This window comes from Nomascus leucogenys, chromosome 17 (genome assembly GCF_006542625.1).
Source record: "Nomascus leucogenys isolate Asia chromosome 17, Asia_NLE_v1, whole genome shotgun sequence".
Classification (NCBI taxonomy): Eukaryota; Metazoa; Chordata; class Mammalia; order Primates; family Hylobatidae; genus Nomascus; species Nomascus leucogenys.
Genome location: NC_044397.1, coordinates 11,868,602 through 11,879,295, shown reverse-complemented (window position 1 = coordinate 11,879,295; position 10,694 = coordinate 11,868,602). Strand labels below are relative to the sequence as shown.

Here is a 10,694-nt window from a genome sequence, read left to right as displayed (position 1 = left end):
CACCTGCTGCTTGTAATTCTGGGAGGTCATGACCCCCTACCTCCAGTGACATATCTACCCTAGGTTTTCTTGTCAACCTGGGTATGCCTCTGTGTGTGTGTGTGTGTGTGTGTGTGCATGCGCGCTCCCCTTCTCCCCCAATTTGTAATGTAAAAAATCTCCATATCATTAGAATATTCTGTTAACAAAAAGTGACTGGGCAAACAATAAAATAAAAAATGTAATCTTTATTAGTTTTGCACATTTTAAATGTTGGTTAGCATTATTTAGCATAATAGTAGCATTTTCCAGCATGCAGTTCACGAATACAGTTTATCTAAGTAGTTTTAAGAAAAAGAGGAGCCTATGGTTTGCTTCTGTAAGAAACGCAAAATGTCCTGATGTGGTTGACTATATAAGTTGACTACTCTGTTTTTGTGGAAAAAGAATTATGAAGCCCACATTATATTTAGAACAATCTAGAGCAGCATTACTCCAAAGAAATGAAAACATAAACCGAAGTCAGAAAAAAAGAACAAAAATAACATAAGCACTACCTTCAATTCAGTTAGTACAGGTACTACCAGAAATATAAATAACATTTTAAACCATTTTCCAATTGCAAAGCATAATTTGGATATGAATCGTGAACCTATTTTGCTCCTTAAAATTGTGAAATAATCTAAAATTGGCAAATGTAATTAAAAAAGCAGAAATCTACAACTACCCAGTCTTGTTTTCATGTCTTATTTAGCAAATTTCTTTCATGAAAAAGTACTATGGACAGAAAGTAAGAAAAGTGATTGTGATATCAACCTGAAGATAATTTCCTCTTCATATTTATGTACATAATGCTGAAAAATAAAATAAAATGACTTTTTACAGTATTTATATTTGCTTATAAAATTCTAAACACATTTTTAACAGGTTAAGCAGTGTGTTTTTTTAAATGTGTCTGTACAGTCTGGCTATATACCGTATGTTATCCACTTAAAATGTAAAAATAACCAAAAAGCTGTTAAAGTGCTGCAAACTATTGCTTAATGACTTAAATAAATGAGATCTGTTGAACAATTTCCTTGACTTTACCACTGACATATGGTTTCTCATAAATGAGATTCTGAGCAGTGAGAGAAACCAGATACAGCAGCATGGTAATATAAACATGCATTGATAGCATCCAAACTATCTATAAATGGTACAGAATACATTTTATTACCTGTGTAAAGCTTGCACTCTACATTTCTTGTGGTACATATTTGATGCAATAAATACTGTGCTTAGGTCATTATTTGTTTGCTCAAACGTGCACCACAGGGTAAAATGACTATTTACATAATAAATAGCATTTCATTAACATATACAGTGTCAACCTTGCTGAGAGCCGAAGATGGCTAAACAAAGTGCAGGATAAAGCAGAAATTTATAAAGAGTAATTTTGGTCAATTCAGTCTTCTGGCGGTGGAAGGTGAGGGGCAATATTCACTCTTCAGGTTTTTTTTTAAAAATACAACAAAATGAAACATAACATTTATGACTCCAGACATTTGAATGAAGTTTGCACCTGCTAAGATTTACTGGCCTATCTGCAAACAATCTACTTGGTCTAGGGACTGGATTTCGCAAAACAAGATCAACAAAGCACCTCCACTTATCACCCAATTACCCCTCCCAGAAATATGGTGAAATTTAAGAACTTGTTTTTCTTGTGACTTTTTCTCATGCATGATGTCTAAGTGCAGCATGCCCTCATGCAAACCATGACTTTGTGTAGCTGGGAGGGCCATGTGGTTGCCATACCCCTCAGGTGGCATACCTGTTATAGAGGTCCTTAGCCTATTTCTCAACAGAAACTTCGTTTACAAAAATAGTCACATATAATAAACACATGGATTAACAAAAAGATGAATCCACTAACAGATTCCGTAAAAATGTGACAAATGTGGCAGTTGAAATGCAAACAGTGGATACAATTACTACACTAAAGTGTTTCATGTTAACCCCAAAATTATAGGTTTGCACCCCTTGAAACTGGTCCCTACAGTCTGACTAGCCATTGTGTATCTTATCTTCAGCAGTGTCAGCTGGTAGTGAGAACAGTAACCTCCTGTCAAGGTCATCTCCCCTTTACACAGAGTCACAGTTTGCTGACAAGGGGTCACTGTCTTATTGTAGGCACTGACCTTAAGGAGATTTGTGTAAAAACAGTCAGTTTGGCATTGACCTCCTAAAGGAGTCCTGTTGATAAAAATACATCACCTTCACAGGCTGTAAACAATTTGTCACCCAATTATTTTTATTTATTTTCATTTATTTCCCTTTGGCTTTTTCATCTTTGCCTTCTTGCTCATGTTTTTCCACAATTGGCTTTGTCACCCGGTCATAGGAAGGTGGACAAGCTGCAGTGGACATGGTCAGATCAGTTTTTTCTGTAATAGAGTTTTCATTTATTCTGTCAATTATCATGTCTTCTTTTATAAGAAGATTAGCCCCACCTTTGATTTTGTTTTTATTGTACGTAAAGGAAGCTTGTTTTACAGTTCGCTTTAAAAGGTGGCGTCTGTAAGCACGCTGAATAATAACAGCAGATACTTCCTCTTGTTTTCGCTTTAAAGTAGTAGTGATTGGCTGATAGGAGACTTTGGAAGGATTGGAAGCCATGAATCGCTCTTCCATCTGTATTCGTAGAGCATCCATCTCTCCACTCTCTCCTAAAACCCGCTTTGTAAAAGCAAATAAGATATCAAGACAGTGGATCCGGTCACCACTCACCATGGGCAAATCCATGGCAATGAGCTGGAGTTTGTTTGGTTGTGGCAGATTAAGAGGCGGTTCAAGCGCAGCTGCAAACTGAGATAATTTTTCAAATTCCATGAACTGAGTTGCATCGGGATCAAACTTCTCCCAAACCTCATAGAACATCTCAAAGTCATCCTCACTCAGGGGCTCTGCACTTTCTTCAGTAGCAACACTGAAGTTCTCCAGGATGACCGCGATGTACATGTTCACCACAACCAGGAAGGATATGATGATGTAACTGACAAAAAAGAAAATTCCAACAGATGGGTTCCCACAATCTCCCTTAACTGAGCTTCCAGGGTTAACTTTATTAGGGTCACAGTCGGGTGGCTTACTGTTGAGAATGGGTGCTAGCAATCCATCCCAGCCAGCAGAGGTTGTAATTTGGAACAGGCAGATCATGCTGTTGCCAAAGGTCTCAAAGTTGAACATGTCATCGATCCCAACTTCCCTCTTAACATAGGCAAAGTTGGACATCCCAAAGATGGCGTAGATGAACATGACCAGGAAGAGCAGGAGGCCGATGTTAAACAACGCAGGAAGGGACATCATCAAAGCAAAGAGCAGCGTGCGGATCCCTTTTGCTCCTTTGATCAGACGTAGGATTCGGCCAATCCTGGCAAGACGGATCACTCGGAACAGGGTAGGGGACACGAAATACTTTTCTATCAGCTCGGCAAGAAACATACCTATGAATAAACAATGAGAATACCAACCAGTGAAGAAATCATGCGTTAAAATAAACATATGTTTCTTCTAAAGCTCCAAGGTAAGGTTCAGAGTCCTGAACCCAGTTATATTATCTTAAATATGACAGCTATATATAATATATATAATTGTACATAATACATTATAAATAAATCTTAATTTTGAAATTCAGCAATAATTTCAACTGTAAGGATTATAGTACTTTTTTATCTTTAAGAGATGTTGATAGACTACTTTTAGTTTATGTAAAGTCCCAAGTCAGAATTTAAAAAGAAAGTAAGTTAAAAATGCACATTTGGCCGAACAGTAGCAGCCCAACAGTATAGGTACAAGTTTATATGTATACAGTGACTTTTTCTGAAATTGCCATATTCTAAATTCTCTATTTACTCCTTTTCCATCGGAAAGTATTGGTAGCTTTTGATGCTACTTTCATCTCCCCATGATCTTGGTACTTAAGTTCCACTCTAATATTTTTATATACTCATTTATGTATGTTCTGGTGCATTTCTAAAAGGATCTCAGGTTGATGCTCTTTTTAGTATCCTGTACTTAATGTTGTATTTCAATTCTTTTTGGTCTCCTGTACCTAACACGGTAATCTCAGTCTTCTTATTTTCAGCTTGTCTCTCCATTTGCTTTTTAGATAAAAACAATACTTGTAAAGTTAAAAAGAAGAGCTCAAGAAACTAAATGCCTTCAAGTTCAAATGCCTCATTCTGAAAAGACGAAGTGTAGGAGTGTGTGTGTGTGTGTGTGTGTGTGTGTGTGTGTGTGTGTAAGAGAGAGAGAAGGAGACGTGGAAAATACAGCTTTTATACCTTAGCCACACTAGTTATAGCCAAGGATTATAATTAGTGGGAATTAAAGGCTATATACAATGAGTTGGATATAAGGCTAATTTCTTCAGAGAGGGGAGTGGCATAAAAATCTGTCCAACAGAGGTGCCTCATTTTGGATAGTAAAATATTTAACCAATCATATCCTGTTTAGGGAAGAATGAATAGTTTAGGCCCACAGACAGATGCTTTTCACTTTACTAGAGCTTTAGTTTTGTCTAATGAAATGAGCTATTGCTCATGAGGCTGGTTATATGTTCCAGGCTTTGAAGTATAGTACTGATGATGTCCCATGCCACCTTATTTCCCTTGTGCGTCATTATGATAAACCCATTTTTAAGGTAGTCCAGAAAATCTCTACATGACACTTGCAGAGAGCCTACTATATGCATTTGCTAATGTTTAGTCCTTGTCTTTATTCTCTTTTTACGCAATACTTTTCCTTATCTGTTTTTGTTTTGTTTTGTTTTGTTTTTGTTTTTGTTTTGAGACGGAGTCTCACTGTCGCCCAGGCTGGAGTGCAGTGGCGTGATCTCGGCTCACTGTGGGCTCCGCCCCCCGGGGTTCACGCCATTCTCCTGCCTCAGCCTCCCAAGTAGCTGGGACTACAGGCGCCGGCCACCTCGCCCGGCTAATTTTTTTGTATTTTTAGTAGAGACAGGGTTTCACCGTGTTAGCCAGGATGGTCTCGATCTCCTGACCTCGTGATCCGCCCACCTCGGCCTCCCAAAGTGCTGGGATTACAGGCGTGAGCCAACGCGCCCAGCCTACTTTTCCTTATCTTGAAACCACTTTCCACTAATATCTATATGCTGGTGACTCCATGTCTATTCTCTAAAGCAATTTTCCTGAGTACCAGACTACATTTCTAGTCTTGTTAACAGAACCATCTAGATACTGTATTGGTTCTTCAATCTCAACATGTCAGAAACATTTTTATTTTAGTTAATAGCACAGTTCTAGTTCAAATGAATGAGGTTTTACTACATTTACACTAAGTATATTATTCTAAATGGATAGAATAAGAAACACTACTGACATATAGTAGGAGACATTTTGTTAAAAAACCAAACACACATGGATAAAATGTATCAAAATATTTACAGTGATTATCTCTGATTGCTGGGATGATCTTGAATCTAATCTTGATTGTTTCAACTTTCACTTTTATTTAATTGAATTTAAGAACTTTAAATATTTCTTACCTACAATGGAGAGAATGACAACCACAAAATCAAAAATATTCCAGCCAATGGTAAAATAATAATGGCGTAGAGAGATGAGTTTCAGTACACACTCTCCAGTGAACAGCACAATGAACACCAGATTGATTCGTGACAAAATGGTAGTCACATATTCACTCTGGTCATCTGTTTCCACCATCATTGTGACCATGTTAAGACAGATGAGAATCATGATGCTTATGTCAAAAACTTGTCTGGTTACAAAGTCAAAGACCATTCCTTGAAATTTGTTCTGTAGAGAAATAGAAATGCTTTTAACAACAAAGGAGTTTTCTCATGTGCATTAGCATTAAGTACTTTCTGCATTAATTGATTTTCTAGTTTCTTGCAAAGTAGTCATTGGCCCTGATTTTTGTAAGAATGATTTATAGCATATTAATTGTTAAAATTTAGTTATTTAAATTGCCATTTACTAATGTGTATTTCTCAGAATAACAGTCCCTTGTCCAAAGAGGGTTTCTGATAAAAACAAACAAACAAACAAACAAACATTCAACACTGTATACTTCTTCCAGAGGTATGCAACGCATATCAATATTTTAAGATCATGAAAAGGTAAGAAACTCATTTAATTTTTTTTCAAGACTTTCCAATGATCAGCTGGACCATACATCCATTTTAAAATATAGTACTATTAATATTTCACTTGTAGTATTCTCAAATAATTGTTAAGGAGAATTTGGAATTTCCAGGACACATCTATAACATTATGCATTTAAATACCATGTATGGCAATATTCATATTCTTCTACCAAATAGCCTTGGCTAACATTGTCAGACACAGAATGCTGAACCTGCACAAGGATAATGAGACCAGAATGACATTTCCTATATGTTTATGTCAAAAAAAAATTCACGTTCTTTGTCATTGATCTGTGATTCTGCTTCCCATTTCTGCCACTGCTAGTCACTGAAGGCCATCTGCAGGCTTAGTTCTTTGGGCTACTGAGGAATTCTGAGGGCATTTTCCAACTTATATTTTTCCTACAAATTGTTGGTTCATTTCTATTCTTAGTGATAAATTTTAATGGAGAAAGTACATATTTCTCATCATTCTCAGGAAGGCAATATTCAATCATCACAACATGAATATTTGCTAGTATTTTTTTCCTTGATGCACCCTAGAAATTACTGAAACCTCTCAGATCATCATCATAAAAATATTTATAGTGTGGGATAATAGCTGTCCATTTTCATAGCAGTTTGTTTGTTTCATCATGGAAGCATGAGTATTGTTATTTATCATCATAAACTGTAATTACCCTGACTTCTGCAGACATTAGTAATATCTAACTCTATAGCCATACATATGAATAGTACATACTGGAATTCTTTCCTCCTTTAAAACACTTAGTATCTCTAGTGAAAAATAAAATAGAAGTAAGCTGTTATTTCACTCAACACTTCATCCATTTCTTAAAATATTAGAAAATTGCATTTCTTATAGCCCCATCCCAAGGTTTACTTCTTTCCCTGATACTACTTGGCAACCGTTCTTGAGTTGTGTGATTAACTTTCTCTTGTGCACATCACATTGTCTATGTGTCCATTGGCCAATTAATATGGATTCTAATGGGGTGCTCTTAAATCTCTTGAAGTCAAGGGTGTATCTTCTATTTCTTCTTTTTCTTTTTTGGTCCTTAATTTTTTTTGTTGTTACCATTACCATAAAAGTTACAAACTAATGATGCTCTAAAAGTGAAAGAAATTTTTCCTACTGGAAATGTTAGCTACTTTCTTTTTTGTGAGACAAGCATGCAAGTTTTTGTTTTTATATTTTCCCCCATATCATTTGATATTTCTTACTCCTGGTCGAGGTATAGGCTTTTGCGGTTTTTTCGATCCTAATTTTTTCATTGCATTGTAGTATTTCTTCTGTTCTTCTGTCATAAAGATGTCTTGACCTCCAAAGTATAGAAAAGAAAAATCAAACTTGTTAAAACTGTGTCCTTTTGCACATTTTTTTTCAATGTTAAAATAGAAAATGGATGGCTAAAAAAAGAAATACAAAATTCAACTGATTAGCATAATTATATCTGGGATTTAAAATGTAAAAAATTAATAGTACTCTTTAGGTATGATAATATTTAATTCCCTAAATAATTCAAAATTGACTTTATTATTATTATTTTATGAAGACAAACACCCCCAAATCTCAAAAAGGTTAAGTATTTTACCCAAGACCTTATGCTTAGGGAGTGGCGAAATTTGGTTCACTGAGATAATAAATACTTGGTACCTTATACTATACATACTACCTTTACGATGTTAAAGGCAATAATTTTCTTACTTAAATGTAGCAAAGAGTTAGAGTATGTATACTGCAAGACAGTTTGGAGTTACTCATTAAAAAAGTCACTCTAACTCTGTCAAGAATTGGAGCAAAGGGATAAAAAGAAAACTGGATGAGTTAGTGAGAGATTTAAGGGATAAATCAGAGCTCATAGCATAGTAAGTATGGGACAGACCAGTAGGGATAGAAGATTGGAACACTGGCAAGTAAGTGAAATGGAGTAGCCTGATATTGACTACAGAATACTACTGGTAATAAGAAAAGGGAATTGAGGGGAGAATGTTCTGTAGTGAAAGAAAGCACTCATTCATTATACAAAAAGCAAACATACTGAGCAAGTGAGATGAAGCAACAGTACATAAAGGAAGAAATACAAATGGCCAGCGAGCACATAAGAACATGTTCAAATGTAATAAAATACATAAAAGTCATAACAATTAAGGTGATAAAAGTCATAAAAATTAAAATTAAATGCAGTTTTCACCTATTAAATACCAAATATAAAAACAGAATGTTTGGTGACATTGAGGGAACAGTGGCATGGGTGTTCATTCACTGTTATTGGGAGTTTCAGTAGTTTTATTACTCTAGGGGAGTAAAATAACTTCATTGTGGGAATTTATTCTAAGGAAATAATTAAAGCTTTATTTTCTCTCTTTTTTTTTTGTACGAACACTTTCAACAAGGTACTATTTAAATCATTAAAGATTAAAAACAATCTAAATTATCAACCTACTGGGGAATGAATAAGTAAATTATGATAATGCATATATGAAGACTTAACAAAATGAGAAAATACTTATGTTAAGTCAAAAGTGGAATTTATAATTATAGATAAAAAGTACAACAATAAGAGTATGTGTAGAAATAGTCTGAACAGAAAAACAAAATGTGAATGGCAACAGTTACTTCCAAGTGATGATATTTACTTACTTTCCATATGTTCTATAATGTACATAGGTAATTGGGACAATCAAATGAGCCTTATAAATGATAAATAATAGTCATACAATTCAAGACTGAAAGGGATAGCTTATAATTAAATATCTTGGAGAAAGAAGTGGGAATATATAAAATAAATCAATGAAAGAAAAAAGCATAAAAATAAACACTAGCAGAAGCTTACATCCAGTGCCTAATTTATTGCAAAGAATTAGTTGGAGAATATGTTTTCAAGGGGGAGTGGGTAGTTGTAGGGATAAAATAACAAGTTGCTTTTGGGAAAAAGGCATATTCGGTTGCTTTCTAGTTTTATTCTAATTATTATTTTTTAAAAGATAGAAAATGTTTCTTGATAATGAATAAGAGGAGGAAAAACTTTATGAACCTATGAACAAGAGTGTGGAACACAGTTATTCTTAGCTTTCTATAGCCGGAAATATATGGATAGTGAATGACAGAGGAAGAGGAAAGAAAAATCAGTTATAATATGTACTCCCATTTTGTTTCTAAATTCAAGTACTCATTTGGCAGAGAAAACACTCCAAGGAATAATTTTCTATCTCAGTGGGAGAGAAAATATTAGAAATACTTATCTTCTTTTTCTGCTGGTTGAAATTATCTATGATGACACCAATAAACAGGTTCAAGGTGAAGAAGGACCCAAAGATGATGAAAATAACAAAGTAAAGATACATGTACAGACTTTCTTCATACTTAGGCTGGAGTTCCACCTACCAAAGGGGAATATTTTGTAAAATATTACCATACATTTTAGTGCTGGAAATGTCATTGGTGCTTTTTCATAACAATAGAAAAAATTATTCTTACTAATATGTCAGCATTTTTTTTTTCTGAATCAACTACCTCTAAAAAACATCCTGGAATTAGCCTTTAGGGATGTTTTCATGTGAAAAATATGGCTACTATGACATTCTAAAATCTATTTTTATACTACAAATACAAATAATATTCTTCCATTTGAACAGTAATATGCTAAATTTGCAAGCTTTTAAGGTACTGAATTTTAGTAATTTTAAAATTATTAATGAAAAATTTAAAACTATAAATATCTATAGGCTAGGTTTAGAAACAATCATTCATGTATGCATGAAATAATGTAGCAAATAAGAAATGAGTTTTTCACTCAGGTGTTTGGCACTATACCCTAAAGTAACAGTCATTGAATTTTTCAGATTAAGTAGACATAAATGGACAGTCCATTTTATAAATCCTCAGTTGATTATTTAATTCCTAGATTGTGCTTTAAACAAATGGGCTATTACTTATAATTTAGTAATGGACTGAAAGGGTCACTGTAGTTTTTTAACAGATTCATGTACTAAAGGCAACAAAGTTAAAAACCAACTAAACACACAAAACAAATAAGTGACAAAGTGAAATAAAACAACTCTGGAGGTTATCAAAACGATAGTTAACATAAAACTAAAGCTATTTGAAATGCACTTCAAGAAAGATAACACCAAACTCTATCAGGTTGAAGACTGCAGGGACAGAGGTTATTCTTTATGATGATAAACTAAACAGATGGGACTTCAGAATAGAAAGATGAAGTTTTGAAGAGCAAAGTTGGAATGAGTATGAATTTCAGTTTAGGTCATGGAGCCTGAAAGAGGCTGAAATAAAATAAAATAGGTTTATACTTTGGTGATACACACTTAAAGGAATCTGTTGGCCATAGAAGTGATTGCAACATTAGTAAAGGCTCCAGTCAATTTATGAATGCTAAAATCATATAAAAACATTCTTTTATATGGTTTAAAATATGATTATTTGAAAGAAATCATCACAGTAATCTAAGGCTGACAGAACAATATCCATAACTTTTCATGCTGTCTAATATGGAGGGTGACTATACATTTCAACTAATGA

General features: G+C 34.3%; 1 protein-coding gene across 6 annotated transcripts in view; it reads right to left on the bottom strand.

Moving 5' to 3' along the window:
- Positions 1 to 207: 207 nt before the first annotated feature.
- The window catches only part of SCN1A (sodium voltage-gated channel alpha subunit 1), a 137,901-nt gene continuing 127,414 nt past the window's right edge, over positions 208 to 10,694 (bottom strand). For 4 of the 6 annotated variants that reach the window (XM_012496538.2, XM_030795756.1, XM_012496537.2 and 1 more), the window contains exons 24-27: positions 9,398 to 9,535; positions 7,376 to 7,480; positions 5,531 to 5,801; positions 1,816 to 3,467 (exon numbers count right to left, since the gene is read on the bottom strand). In XM_012496538.2, the coding sequence (XP_012351992.1) occupies positions 2,290 to 3,467; positions 5,531 to 5,801; positions 7,376 to 7,480; positions 9,398 to 9,535 (1,692 nt within the window). In that variant the 3' untranslated portion in view covers positions 1,816 to 2,289. Of the gene's footprint in view, positions 3,468 to 5,530; positions 5,802 to 7,375; positions 7,481 to 9,397; positions 9,536 to 10,694 lie in introns of all 6 variants that reach the window. The other 2 variants (XM_030795755.1, XM_012496536.2) reach the window with 2 other exon arrangements.